Raw genomic sequence first — 14873 nt, 5'->3', positions numbered from 1 at the left:
TTTTGGTTACTTGGTAACGAACAAATTAGATAATGGTTCTTTGGGGAATGTAAAAATGTGTAAAGGAAGATAGGTTTACAGATCAAGGGACTTTCTCTTTTCGGTCCTTTAAATTTTAAAGGACACAGTTTGTTGGACTAAAGCATGCCTGGCCATGAAGGGGCTCTGGTCCTCAAAATCCTGTGTTTGGAAAGACAAAAAGGTGGATAAACGATTGGATATTAAAATTTCTTTCTTTTCTTCTGTTTCTCCAAACACTTAATGGGTGACTCCTTTTTCTGAAAAGTCTGAGATTAGGTAACACAAAGCTAGGTTTGGATAATCAGTTGCCCCTGGACCTCTTCCTGGCTGGCTGCGCCTGATTGGTCTGCAAGTCCTAAAAGCTCCCTTCCCTCTTTTATTAATCTTCATCTTTCTCCAGTTTTAGAGACCAAAACATAAGTTTTGTAGAGTCTGGGATTAATCATAGGGTAGGGCTAATACTCGATTAAGGTCATTACAAAGCCTTCAGGGCCTCCCTGGGGAGGTCTTTGATGAGATTATGGGTGTTTTTGAACAGGCTAATCCGTTTTTGTTTTCTTTTCTTTTCTTTTTTTTTTTTTTTTTAAAGCAGAATGAACAGAGCTGAATATGGTTGGAAGAGAAGGATTTCTCAAATCAGAAAGTTTCTCCTTAACTTCCTGTTGCAGCTTTTGAAAATTTTCAAGGTGAGAGTCACTCTAGTTTAAAAACCAAAAGCAACGAAAAAGCTGCAGCTTCTCCCTCATCCTGGTTAATAAATAAATGCCTATTGTGGAGACTTAGAATGAGATTACATCCTGAAAGAGACCACATATTATAACCTGAGATTTAGCTAAAAAGGGAGAAGAGACACAAAGGATGGAGAGAAAAGAGCCAGGAGTGGGCAGGAAAGCCCTGGATACCATATGGTTTTAATCACATATGAAATAAATGGTTACTTTCTTCTGCCCCAAATTGAGTTTCTAGGCTCCTGACTTTCACTACCCTCTCCTGCCACAAATGCACACCTTATACGAGGATTTTTAGCTGGGAAGAAATGTCAGACATTACAGAGGAAATGTGCAAGGTCTCAGGTCATAGACAAAACTGAAATCTCATCATGCTTTTTAATCCATGAAAATAAATTAAAAATAGTGCATACACTGTGCTTCCTTTTTTCTTATTCTCTTCTTCTAAATTCTTTTCTAAATTTTTCTCAATGACTAGTGACTCAAAAATCTCAAATGTCAGAACAGAAATACTTAAAAGGTGTGCACATAGAGATTTGCATAAAAAATGGATCCTTCTACTCTGGGAAGAGTTCAGGTATTACTCAGTCTTGGGCCTTGGGAAAGGGTGAGTCACTCTGGAACTCCCATCCTCAGAGTGAGCCTGACTTCACAGACCCCATTCATTCAACATGTGCGCAAGTCCTTGAAATAAAAACCGTGCAAACAAGCTGTGGCTAACTGGACACGTGAAATATCCAAACAAATAAATCTGTGATGTTATTCAAAAGCCTTATAAAAAATATAAAATGTGCAGAACCACCCTCCACAGATTAACTCAGTCAGAATATCAGAGATGAGGTGTATATATATATATATTATATATATATATATATATATATACATTTATGACATCCCATGGAAAATATGTATTTATCAAACAATTTTCATACTTGACCAGGGTTGAGAACTACCAGCATATTCCAACAATTTTCAGGATATCATTGTACTTTAGTGAGAAGAAATCTCAAGGTAGAAATATTTTGGAACTACATTATAGTTGAGGAAATGCATAAGTACAGTGTCACCCAATTTAGCTTGCCAGGGATTTATAATGTTACAATGGTTATGTCCAGGCACTTGGGGACACCACTCCTGGTCTAGGTCAGACAGCTCCTCTAGTAGCTGGCTGCTTTATGTCCCTTCCATCTAAGTCTTCAATGCATTTCTCTTTTCTAGCCACCTAATCTTTACTTTGGTATGATTCATTTTCTTATTCATTTTTCCTGAATTAAACTGTCATTCCCATTGGCATGTTTTTGGCTGTATAACATATACTATCACTCTCTCTATGTTCCTCACTTCCTTTCCTTTCTTGTCTGGGAAAATGTGCCAGCTGGTTCTCTTCAGTTCACACTCTTACTAGAAGTTTTTTGGTCACTTGCACTTTCTAGGACGGCTTTGCTTGTGCGGGCTTTCTCCCCTAAGTATTCTTAATACATTGAGATCTACTAAAGAAGACATTATTTGGACAAGACAATTTCTAACATTATTCTTTCTTAAACATTTTTTTCAGTTTTTATAAGAATGGTTATGAATTTGACCCTGAGCAAGGATAGCTACAAAAACAAAACAAAACAAAACAAAAACACATTTTCTATCTGTATAACCTTCAGCAAGTTAACTAACGTCTCTCTGTGCCTTGGTTTCCATACAGCAAAATAAGGATAACAGAATAAAAAAGGTTTCTACCACACAGGATTCTTCAGAGGAATTCAATGAATATTAAATATTAAATTAGTATTTCAAAAAGGACCTGGCATCTAATTAAGTATGTGATAATTATTAGCCGAAAAAAAATCGTTTTAGAAAATATTCATGCCACAGAAGACTTTACTGAGGATGCAGCCAAGAATTGGAAGCTATAGAAGCATCTTCTTAAAACACACTGTTATGTATCTCTCATACACATGAGTAAATACCTTAGAGAATTACTCAGAATATGTGAGATGCCAGCATGCATGCCAGGAGAAGTAAAAAATGCATTCAGAATGTCAAGGCAACCCAGGCTTTTTAATAAAATTGTTACACAAAATAATTTAACATTGTATTAATATTCTGCATGTTAATCACTGATTCAAAAAGAGAGAAGAAAAAAAATGATGACTCAAAGTCTACAGAGGAAATCAAAATTACAAATACCTGTCTACACGTGAAAAATTTTAATGGCTAAAGTTATGCATTTTTCCATTCTAGTCCTTATTAGAGTATGTAGCTTGTAAGAAGTGTCCAGCATTTTAGAGATCTTTTGTTTTTAAGCCTGTGTGGGTACATGAAGAATGCATTAGGAGTTCCCGGTGTGGCTCAGCGGTAGCAAAGCAGACTAGGATCTGTGAGCACCTGGGTTCCATCCCTGGCCCTGCTCAGTAGGTTAAGGATCCAGCGTTGCTGAGCTGCCTTGTGGTTTGCAGTCACAGCTCAGATTCTTCATTGCTGTGGCTGTGATGTAGGCCAGCAGCTGCAGCTCCAATTCGACTCCTAGCCTGCTAGCCTGGGAACTTCCATACGCCATGGGTGTGGTCCTAAAAAGAAAAAAAGAAAAGAAAAGAAAAAAAAAAAAGAATGCGTTAAGAACACTCTAAGACTATATCGTTATAACAGAGCAAGAATTTTTGCCTGTACCTCCCATCAGGCCTTAACCAACAGCGGCAGGTTGCCTCAAAAGATCACCGTTTGTTTGTTTTCCTATTTTCTTCCCAGTTCAGGTAGCTCAACAGGGCCCAGCGATTCAAATAGCTGGTGAATAGTTTCTTCACGGATCCCTCAAATTTTCAGGGGGTTTTCTCCAAAATTGACCCCCAGTGGCCGGCCCCTTGTCTAGTCCATTCCCCCTTAGGACCTTCACCCGACTCCCTCCCCTCTCCCTCCTCCTCCCCCCTCCCTCCTTCTCCCCCTGCCCCCACTCCTCCCCGCCTCTGTATAGTTACACAACCACTGTGACAATTCTAGTCTTGACCACCAGATGGCGGCCTTTTTCTTACTCCCACGCTTTGTAAGCCGTTTTGCCAGAGGCAAAATAAGACCCAGAATTTTAAATATAGCTATCTTGATTTTTCAAATGTAGTGGGCGTTAAGAATTGATGAACAAGATCATAAAAATTACGAAACACTGGAAGAAAATGGAGATTTATAACGACGGTTTAAAAAATTAATAGGCCACCGCTGCTGATGGTTAGTAGTTGTGTTCCCTGGGGGAGAGTGGAGTGTTTCTTGAAATTGCAGCCTGTAAGAAATAAAACTAATGTAAAACTATTGCCCAGCTGTAACATATCTTTCATGAGGTAAGAAGCTCATTATGATTAAGGAAACTTTTTGTCTGCTTTTGTGGCTGAAACGACACCTCTGTCCACAGGTGCCAAAGAGAAACAAGGAGACAGAGTTTTGGGTAAAAGGAAAAAAGAAAAGTTTTATTGCTTTGCCAGGCAAAGGAGGCCATAGCAAGCTAATGCCGTAAAGACTGTGCCCTGCTTTGGGGAAGAATTGCAGGGAATTTTATAGTCCAAAAGGAGAAAAAGAGGGTTTCAGACAAGAATCAGGATTGGGGCAAACATACATTCTTCTTTCTTTGGGGAAACCTTTTTTTTTTTTGGCTATTTCTTGGGCCGCTCCCGTGGCATATGGAGGTTCTCAAGCTAGGAGTTTAATCGGAGCTGTAGCCACCGGCCTCCGCCAGAGCCACAGCAATGCAGGATCCGAGCCGCGTCTGCGACCTACACCACAGCTAACGGCAACGTCGGATCCTTAACCCACTGAGCAAGGGCAGGGACCGAACCCGCAACCTCATGGTTCTTAGTCGAATTCGTTAACCACTGCGCCACGACGGGAACTCCTCTTTGGGGAAATCTTAGTCTATCCTGGCATGATCCTCGTGGAGGTCATCTGCGTTATTGCTTAGAATAACTATTTGCGAAAAGGGTATGTTAATCAGAGATTAGAACAAACTAGGAAACTTTCTGAAAAAATCATGTGCTAATAATCTTTAGCCCATAGGCAATTGTGCTCAGGGTGCCTGATCTTCAGCTTACAGGGGTTTGTGTTTAGGGTGCAATCCAATGAGGGAGAAGCACAAGGAAGGGCTCCAAACTGTTCATTTTAAAGTACCCATTTCTAAAAGAAGCATAAGGAATATAAGTTTTAGGTGTATAAGATGCCTACAGCATTAAGTGCATTCCTTGAGAGGGAACCAGGACTCTGCACCAAGGCTGTGCTATTGTTGCTTGACAGTTCCTCCCTGGTCTCAGCATTCCCTTCCCTCCCTGATCAGCAGCTATTGGAACTGCCCGCTTGGAACTCAGGGAAGGCCAAGGAGACCAAATGAGGCTCATTTCCTAAAAACAAGAAATGGAGGACACAGAAAAGCGTTTTTGCCCAGGAGCCCCACAGGGCCCTGCTTAGTCACACTTCGAGTATGGGATATTTATTTATTTATTTATTTATTTTGCTTTTTAGGGCCGCACCCGAGGCATATGGAGGTTCCCAGGCTAGGGGTCCATTTGGAGCTACAGCTGCTGGGCTGCACCACAGCCAGGGCAATGCAGGATCCGAGCTGTGTCTGCAACCAACACCACAGCTCATAGCAATGCCGGATACTTAACCCATGGAGCAAGGCCAGGGATTGAACCCAGAACATCAGGGTTCCTAGTTGGATTCGTTTTCACTGTGCCACAATGGGAACTCCTAGGGTGATATTTAAAGAGTAAGACTTTATCAGTGAGTTTCCACCATGATTTGGAGGTAAAATGATCAATGTGTTACCTAGATGATAATGTCTCTAGAGTGAAGAAAAATAATTCAGCTACCCTGGTTTAATGAAAATATTTCATAAAGCAAAATATTGAAGGAGTTCCTGTTGTGGCTCAGTGGGTTATGAACCCCACTAAGTATCCATGAAGATGCAGATTTGATCCCTGGCCTCACTTAGTGGGTCAAGCTCACGTTAACAGCAATGAGCTAATAATAGCCATGAGCTGTGGTATAGGTCACAGACACAACTCAGATCCTGTGGCTATGGCATAGGTGGGCAGCTGTAGCTCCAATTCAACACCTAGCCTGGGAACTTCTACATGCTGTACTTGTGGCCCTAAAAAAAAAAAAAAAAAAAAGAGTTATTTTAAGAACTACATGAGACAATGCCTGGAAGTATGCTCTCAGAACTAAGTTTAGCACCAAGTAAGGACTTTTAAAACAAGTGTCGGCCACCTTATCATCATCATAATCATCTTTATTATCATTTTCATTAACTGAACAAGGAGAGGGTGTCAGCAGAGACCAAGTCCAGTGCTACTTCAAGTCTGGCATTTAGGAGCGAGAGCCATTGCAAATGCAAGTATCCTTGACCTAAGGAAACCTATATGGCATCTTTGTGCAAACTAGAAAACGACATCATTTCTCAAGCATTTCCCTCCCGTTTTCTGGAAAACTCTCATATTACACTCAAACATTCATGATGCCTCTTCTGGAAAATGTGCCTCTCGGGTTGTGCAGTGCACAGCCTTCAGAGCTGTACTACTGCCCAGATCTCTCTCTGATGGAAGAAACCACAGAGCTTGGTGACAGGTGAGTTCTTGAATAAGAGAGACAGAATTAAAAGGAAATTTGAGTGGGTCCAGGAAATGTCTGGATGTGTGTGTCAAATGCTGGTAGGTGTATTAGAGTGTATGTCCTGAGGTGAAGGTTCAAAGCTTTTCTCAGATGTTTAAAGCAATCATGAATCCCCCAAATTTCAGACGCCTCCTCCCACGGTTAGGAGATGAGATGACGTAGGTATATGGAGTCTGAGGTGACGCAGGAAATGAATGAAGACTGGCTCTAGAAGCAGCTTCGGATTCAGGAGAGCAGATTCTGGGGGAGAGGTCACAGCTTGGGGCCCCTCGGCAGGCAGGAACTCAAGAACCTAAATGGGGAAGCTCTTTGAGAGGGAACTGGAGAGGCTAAGAGCAGAGAGTTCCTGAGACAGTTCTTATTTTTTAGGTCCAGCTGTCTTTTGACATGAAGAAGGCCACAAGAGCTCCTTCTCTTTGAGTCTCAAAGAGTTAGGTCTCCTCCCCACCAGATCTGCAGGCGGCATGCACTTCATTCACATTCGGCTAAGACATAGTCCCCCGAGGCTGCTCCTGTAAAGATAAGACCCAGGGAAGAGGTATCACAGACTGGGGAATGTCTCTCGTCTCCTCCCCATCTCGCTCCTCGGCATCCACTCATCTCAACTCTGACCACTCCCTGCCCAAGGGGACTCCTGGATTTCGGAGACCTTCAACTCTCATCTGGAAGCGCTGGGTAGCTTTCTAACTGGTCTCCTTGCCTCCAGTCTCACTTCCTAACAACTCACTCTCCAGATCAGAGAGATTGGGTCCCTCCTTGCTTATTTAAGTCCCTGCTTTTTCCAGCCCCCTCAAGTGCTCACAACATCATCGGACACCCCAAAGTCCCCCAGGGCTCTAAGGGAGCTGGTTTCTGTCTGCCCCTTTCCCAGGCAACATGGATGCTTAGGGAGGAGAAATGCAGATTGGCAAGTATGCAAAGTCAAGGGTGAGGTATGATAATAGCTTCTCACCCCCCCCCCACCCCCAGCATGCCTCACATTCTCCCATTTGCATGTTTGCTTCATCTGCATGGGTCTCCCCTCCTCAACTTCATCTGAAAATATTCTACTTCTTCAAGATCCAGAAGCCTTTCTTGATTCCCAGACAATGAATATGATCACCCCTTCCCTTGACACCCCAAAGCCTTTGCCTCCTATCTGCCTTAGGACCTTCGGGACTCTTCTTAAACTGCATTAACCTGTGTTATGGATTTCATTCCCTACTAGACTTGGCTTCTGAGAATAGCGGCAGTGACTCAGCCTCAAAACACCTGCACTACAGAAGCGTGCAAAATAATAGGCACTCATGAGATATTGGTTGAATTAGGAGCTTTCATTCTGAAGAAACCTATTAATTCCTGCTCCCAGAGAGGTGCCAAGGCTCCCAGAGAAAAAGAGAAGGCTTCTCTCAGATGCCAAATCCCTTTGCCCTCCCTTTGCCCCACCTCCTGGAGGAGAATTAGTGCATCCTGGGAGCCAAGGTACCAGGAAGCTTCCTCTGTTTTCCTACTTACTTGAAGCCTGCCTTCTCCTTAAGATTCTGAACAAAATTCCAATAAAGATGATGACACAAACAGCAATCCCACTGATGATTCCAATGACCAGGGTGCCAGACAGCGAGGGCTCTAAAACAGCAAAAGCGAGTGAGAGCCCGTGACCGCTGCCCCAGCCCAGAGCAGACCCTTGCTTTGGTGACCACTCCCACCCCATCCACACCAGGTTTTCCCAGCCCCTGGCTCTCATCCATACCCCAGCAGGCAGTGAGGGGCTGATCCAGGCCTGGGTGCTCCACCTGGCAGCTGTATCTCTGCTCCTCCCCGGGGAGCACCACCAAAGCCACCCAGCTCTGGTAGGTCCCATCCCCGTTGGGCAGCACATCCCTGGGCTCAATGTCCTTGGCATCCAGTGGCTGCCTGTCCTTCAGCCACCTCATGGTGATGTTCTGGGGGTAGAAGTTCAGAGCCTGACAGCGTAGAGTGGTCACCGCAGAGGCCACATGATGAGTCACCTTCACCAAAGGAGGCGCTGGAGAGGAAGAAGGAAGGATCTGGAGGGGGAATCTTCCTACCCTGGCTGGGAAGACTAGAACTTTCACTTCCCTTTCTCTACAGGATGGAGGAAGGCGTTACCCTGTGCAGACAAAGCAAGTGTAGGAGAGACACACCATTTTGTGTCCTAAAACGTGTTCCCGGATTCGGTTCCAATGTGGTGTCACATGGAGAGCAGTCAAGGTCATATCAACTTGTTCTCTGATCCCACATGTAAATAGGCACAGTTGTTGCCCATATCCCATGTGCTTTGTTAATATATTAAGTTGAATCAGATAAAATTGCTCCTTATGAGGATCAAAAAAGATTGAGTATGTACTACTGGTAATCTCAATGTTCAACCCAATAAGTATTCTTATAAGAAGGGGCCTTGGGAGTTCCCGTCTTGGTGCAGTGGTTAACGAAACCGACTAAGAACCATGAGGTTGAGGGTTCGATCCCTGGCCTTGCTCAGTGGGCTAAGGATCCGGCGTTGCTGTGGCTCTGGTGTAGGCCAGTGGCTATGGCTCCGATTAGACCCCTAGCCTGGGAACCTCCATATGCCGCGGAAGCTGCCCAAGAAAAAAAAAAGGGGGGGCCTTGTTCGGTAGCCAGCCTTCAGCGACCACCTTACAAGGTGTGACAAGTGACTACAGCCATATTCAGTGGGAATAACCTTTAACCGTCAGGATTCTGCTACTGTGATGGGTTGCCTCACTCGTTCATTTCTTGCCTTGGCATTCATGTGAGCATGGGCATTTCTGAATTCCTGAAGGTTATAAATTCACATAGGGTTCTTGGTTAAATCAAGAGAGAAAAAAAAAATCACAGTTCTTCTTTAGCTACGTGCATGGATTAAAAAAATTAAAACCACAGCACATGATAGGCTTTTATCCCCGTTGGAAGCTGGAAAGCTCGGGGGGGAGGGGGGACCTCAGACCTCGGCTCCTTGCCAGAGTGTCACACAACCTTGGGCATGTCTGAAACCCCACCCAGGATCCCGTGCCCTGCATCCCCCTTCCCTCTGTCACAAGAGGAGCAGAGGGTGCTCCTGCCTTACCTTGCTGGTCCAGAGCCCCTCTCCCCAGCTCCAGCAAGTGCCGCAGCTGCTCCGGGCAGTCCCGCTCCAGGTAGGCTCTGTTCTGCTTGGCCCGGATCTTGCTGACTTCCCACTCCAGCTTGGTGGCCCAGGCCCTGGGCTCTGCCGCCCTCCAGTCCAGCGTCTCAGGGTGGAACTCCAGGTGGTCCTGCCCATCGTACCCATACTTCCAGAACCCTCTGGTGCTGTTGTCCGCTTGCACTTCACAGCCCAGGATCACCTGCAGGGTGTGGGACTCTGGCAACACTCCCAGCTTCGTTACTGAAACCAAAGGAGCAGGTCCCTGTTTCCACTGTGATGGGACTGAATGACCTCAGGAAGCAAAGTCCAGCCCTCTTCCCTGCACCCCCCACCCCAAAGCTCTCAAGCTCCTGGCCCTCTGATGCCTCCCCCCAGAACAAGGAGACAAGGCGAGGCCCCACTCCACGTACTCTTGCTGTAGTTGTGGTTGTCCATGATGGTCCAGAAGTCCACGGTGAACATGTGATCCCACCCTTTCAGGCTCTGGCTCAGCTGCAGCCACAGCTGGCTGGTGGCCTTACCCGAGAGCCAGGGGGCACGAGGCTCTGCACGGCGACTCTCGTGATTGTAGGACACAAACAGCTGGTCGTCCACGTAGCCCAAGGCCTCAAACAGGGGCAGCCCGAGATCTGGCTCCGAGGCGCCCATGAAGAGGAAGAGCAAGGAGTGTGGCCCTGGGGAGAGGGTGATAGGCCTTCTGTGGGTCAAGAGGGGGCTGAGAGGCAGAGCCTCCACATGTCTTCTTCCTTTTTTTTTTGCTTTTTAAGGCTGCACCTGCCACGTATGGAAGTTCCCAGGCTAGGGTAATTGGGGCTGTAGCCACTGGCCTATGCCAGAGCCACTCTGGAACTGAGCCACATCTGTGACCTACACTACAGCTCACAGCAACGTCAGATCCTTAACCCACTGAGCATGGCGAGGGATGGAACCTGCATCTTATGGGTGCTAGTCCAGTTCATAACCTGCTGAGCCATGATGGGAACTCTGTCCCCACATCTTCTGAATCAAATCCTGCCAGCTGTGTCTCGTCCCACCCTGTGAAAGTGAGCGGTGGTGCCTGCCTCCCCTCCCCAGGGCTGGCCATCTGCTCTCTTCTCCGTTCATCCTGTGTGGCTGCCCCCCACCCTGCTCCCGCGCCCACTGCCCACCTCATCCCTGCAGCCCCCAGCCTCAGTCCCAGTGCTCACGCAATCTCCACTGGAGGCAACGGATTCTAGAAAATCCCATCATGTGTCTCTCTAGGGCAGTTGAGCTCAGGAGTTGGTGCTCAGAGCTACTTAGATCCAGGTCCAAAGGAATTACTGTTGGTTTTTTTCCCACTATTTTCATCTCTAAACCTTTTCCTTTATATAGGCAGACCTCATTTTATTGCACTTTGCAGATCATGTATATTTCACAAATTGAAGGTTTGTGGCAACCCTACCTCAAGCAAGTCTATTGCTATCATCTTTCCAACAGCCTTTGCTCACTTTGTGTCTCTGTGTCAGAGTTTGGTAATTCTTGCAAGATTTACAACTTTTCATTATTATTTTTTTGGCCACTCTCATGGCATGCAGATGTTCCTGGGCTAGGGATTGAACCTGAGCCATAGCAGTGAAAACACCAAATCCTTAACTACCAGGCCACCAGGGAACTCCTACCCAACTTTTTCATTATTATTAAATTTGTTATGGTGGTCTCTGATCACTGATCTCTGATGTTTCTATTATAAAAAGATTACAATTCTCTGAATGCTCAGATGGTGGTTAGCAATTTTTAGCAATAAAGTATCTTTTACTTAAGGTATGTCCATTGTTTTTGGAGTTCTCCTGTGGAGCAGTGGGTTAAAGATCCCACATTGTCACTGCAGTAGCTCTGGTCACCGCTATGACATATGTTCACAAGTTCAGTCCCTGGCCTGGAAACTTCCACATACAAAGCCAAAAAAAAGGTTATGTACTCTGTTTTCATCCACAACGCTACCTAAACTGTCTGGCATGTAGTAGGTGCTTAATATCTACTTGTTAGATGAATAAATGTTGACTTTTAGATTTTTGTCTCTGGCCCTGAATTCTAGATTCACACACTCCAGCTGCTTAACTGCCTATGTGATACCACCAGTTGGATAATCTCAAACTTACCAGGTTCAAACCCAGACTCTTGATTTCCCTCAGACTGCTTTTTATTCTGCCTTCACCATCTCAGCAATAGCATCATCTATCACCCCATTGCTTGGGCCGATAAAAATAAATACAGTAAAATAAAGTAATTAAATAATAGAATCACCTTCGACGTCTCTCCTTCTATCACGCGATCCTTTTAGATCCTTCAGCAACTTCTTTCAAAACGTATCCAGAATACAAGCATTTCTCACCACCACCTCTGCTTCCATCTGGCCCAGTCCATCATTTCCGGCCTGTCTGCTCACCCTGTTTTTATTGCTGCTCCCTTCACTCTACTTTCCCCAAAGCAGCCAGAGCAATCTTTTCAACAGCCATGCCAGCGATGACACTCCCTGGTCAGAATGGCACTGCCGCCTGTGGGACCCCTGGGGACTTGCCTGAGGCTCCTGTGCTGAGCCCATCACCTGTTCTTGGCCTCCGCACCTCCACCCCTAACTCCGCTGCACCTGTGCTCTTGCTCTTCTTCGTCTGGTGATTCTTAACCCGGATAGCTCATCTCCTGGGGGACATTTGACAATGTCTGGAGACATTTTTGGTTGTCATAACTGAAGAGTATACTCACATCCAGTGAGTAAAGGACAGGGACACTGCTCAAGGTCCTACAATGCACATGACAGTCCTCACAACAAAAAAATATCAGTGGTGCTGAAGTTACACATCCTTGCCAGGTGCTCCTGTCCTGTCCTGGAAGCGCTGCTCCCAATCAGCATCACCCGTATTTCCTCCAGATCCCTGCTCCGAAGCCAGCCAGGGAGAGTGGCCTGCCCCACCTGCCTGCTTCACAGGTCTTCAGGGCACCCACTGCTACCTGATGCTCTATATCCTTTTGTTCCTTTGTGTATTGTCATCCCCCTCCTTGCAAGCAAAACATCAGAGGACTCAGCTTCCTGCTCATTCCCCTGGATCCAGAAGATCACAGCGCATGGGTGATGCTTCTTCTCTGCTGGTGACTAGTGAATATTTCTGTTCATCAAATTGTACAATTCAACCTCTAAGGTAGTGTGTCTTTTAAGAGTCACAGTTATGAAGTGGCCTCAAAGGCCAGAGTGACATTGAACAAAGTTACCGGTAAGCAGGTCTTATCTCATCCTAGTCATCTATAAAGTGTGGACACACATACTGCCTACCCCTCCAAATGTGGTGCTGAGGCTACACGACAGTGTGTAAAGCATCCGGAGCCATGCCAGACAACAGAGCAAACTCTGCCAGCTAAGGTTACAACCAGTGCTAATACTTCACTTAACATCGGAAAAAGAGCCTGCTTACAGAATTCTTTGTTACCTGGGCAAAGGATTTAACTTGAGGTCATTAGTGGTAAAATCAACACGTTAATAGCGCCAGTCTCCTAAATGCAAAGTCAAGTCAGACAAGATCACTGACATGAAGGTGATTTAAAACTGAGGCCATTCTCTACATGTTAATTGCCATCACTTTAGCATCTTTTAGTAAAGGCTGCCTAATTATCCAATACTGTTAACAGTGCAACTCAACAACCCCTTGGCTGAAAAGGGGAACTGTTAGATTCAGTTCAAAAAGTTCAAAAATAACCGAGATGTCATTTTTCCAGGCAAACGAACGATCAATCGCCAAGATTAAGGCTCTGGGAAATCTCCCTTCATAGCCTCCTACCTACCCCGCGGTGGCCTCCGCCCCTGGTCTCAGCAGAAGGGGTGGGGTCGGGGTAGGATTCAGATCCCCCCACAAGCCGCCACACACCCCCACTTGCCAGCACCAGTGTTTCTGAAGTGGAAAACCGGCTGTTTCTGCCGTGCGTCCTATCAGCCCAAAGTCTCCAGCCCTTTGAGCCCGCCCGGGTGTGGAAACACCAAGGGGCGCTCGGGCCAAGGTCGCCCTGGGTGAGAAGAACTTCCTGTTTGGGGATGATCAGAAGGGAAACGACACAACCAACTACAGATACAAGAAAACCGAGACCCGACTCCAAGGACCCCTAATCTTAGCTCGGCCTCCAGCAGAAAAGATTTACATCTAAAAGCGTCAAGGTCGGGGGAGGGAGTGGGTGGTTCCGAGTGTCACTTCTTAGAGCAGGGACAGCGGGCGGGCCGAGGGTGTGGGGGGAGGCGAGATGCGGGGGGCGAGGGGACGGCCGGGAACCGCATCTGCACCCCAGTGGCCGCTGTCCCCTCCGGGGAAAGTTGGGGGAGGGGCCCGCGCACCCGCCTGAGCAGTCGTTCCGAATTCAGCAAATTCCAAAGCCCCAAGAAAAGCTACTTTCGATTTTTCCTCGCCCCTCTCTGGCCCGCAGCCCCCGGACTCACGCGGCGCTCGCTCCTGCGTGGCCACGGTCCGCAGGAGGATCAGGAGCAGAAGCGCCGGCCGGGCTTGTGGGCCCATTTCCCGGCTCGGACCGCGCTTCCAGGTGCTTTTCGGCCTCTTGGCTGGGGCGGGGAAACCGAGGTGGCTCAAGAAGTCACCCTGGAGCCATTGCCAAGGCTGCGGGGATCCCAGATGAAACTTCCTGGGCAGTGAGATCCTTTTCCGGGGCCAATGGGGAAAAGAAACGGATCGCCTGTACTTGAACTCTCTCTCCTGCAGCTCAGAGTACCTGCTTAGGAAACACTTGTGACCCAACTGTCCCTTTGGTTTTTATTTTTTTAGGCTGCGCCCGCGGCATATAGGAATTCCCAGGACAGGGCTCGAACCTACTGCAGGTCAGTATCCAAGCCACTCCACTGCAGTGACAACTGTGGATCCTTAACCCACTGTGCACAAGAGAACTCTCCCTCTACTTTTTATTTTTTATTTATTTATTTTTGTCTTTTCTACGGCCGCTCCGGCGGCACACGGAGGTTCCCAGGCTAGGGGTCCAATCGGGGCCACAGCTGCCGGCCTGCGCCAGCCCAAAGCAAAGCGGTATCCGAGCCCTGTCTGCGACCCACACCACAGCTTAAGGCAATGCGGGATCCCCAACCCACTGAGCAAGGCCAGGGATCAAACCTGCAACCCCATGGTTCCTAGTCGGACTCGTTAACCACTGAGCCACGACGGGAACTCCTTTAAATGCAGAGATGTTGCTGATTGGGGGAGGTATATTTAATGATTTCCTGATTTAAATATTTAATATCTAAATATTGAATAACTTGAAAATTCACTATGCATTTTCAAAAAGTCTAGGTTCACCTTGCCAATCTTGTTATTCAATTTAGATATATCTATGCATATGCGTATGTCTATATC

At 46.5% G+C, this 14873-nt stretch overlaps 2 protein-coding genes across 3 annotated transcripts in view; both read right to left on the bottom strand.

The window, feature by feature from the left end:
- LOC125136316 (uncharacterized) overlaps positions 1 to 14873 on the bottom strand; it is a 52718-nt gene that overhangs the window by 682 nt on the left and 37163 nt on the right. The gene's annotated exons all lie outside the window — the stretch shown is intronic.
- Positions 5989 to 14197, bottom strand: HFE (homeostatic iron regulator). 2 transcript variants are annotated; one of them, XM_047797018.1, is made up of 6 exons: positions 13955 to 14197; positions 9927 to 10190; positions 9457 to 9756; positions 8119 to 8394; positions 7884 to 7994; positions 5989 to 6901 (listed from the first exon to the last, which is right to left on the bottom strand). In XM_047797018.1, the coding sequence occupies exons 1-6, from the start codon at positions 14028 to 14030 to the stop codon at positions 6861 to 6863; spliced, it is 1068 nt and encodes a 355-aa protein (XP_047652974.1). In that variant the 5' UTR covers positions 14031 to 14197; the 3' UTR covers positions 5989 to 6860. The 2 variants fall into 2 exon arrangements, with proteins under 2 accessions (XP_047652974.1, XP_047652975.1); XM_047797019.1 differs by lacking the exon at positions 13955 to 14197 and adding an exon at positions 11782 to 13771.

The sequence above is a fragment of the Phacochoerus africanus genome, chromosome 9, assembly GCF_016906955.1.
Source record: "Phacochoerus africanus isolate WHEZ1 chromosome 9, ROS_Pafr_v1, whole genome shotgun sequence".
NCBI classification, from domain to species: Eukaryota; Metazoa; Chordata; class Mammalia; order Artiodactyla; family Suidae; genus Phacochoerus; species Phacochoerus africanus.
This window is presented reverse-complemented; position numbering and strand designations above follow the sequence as displayed.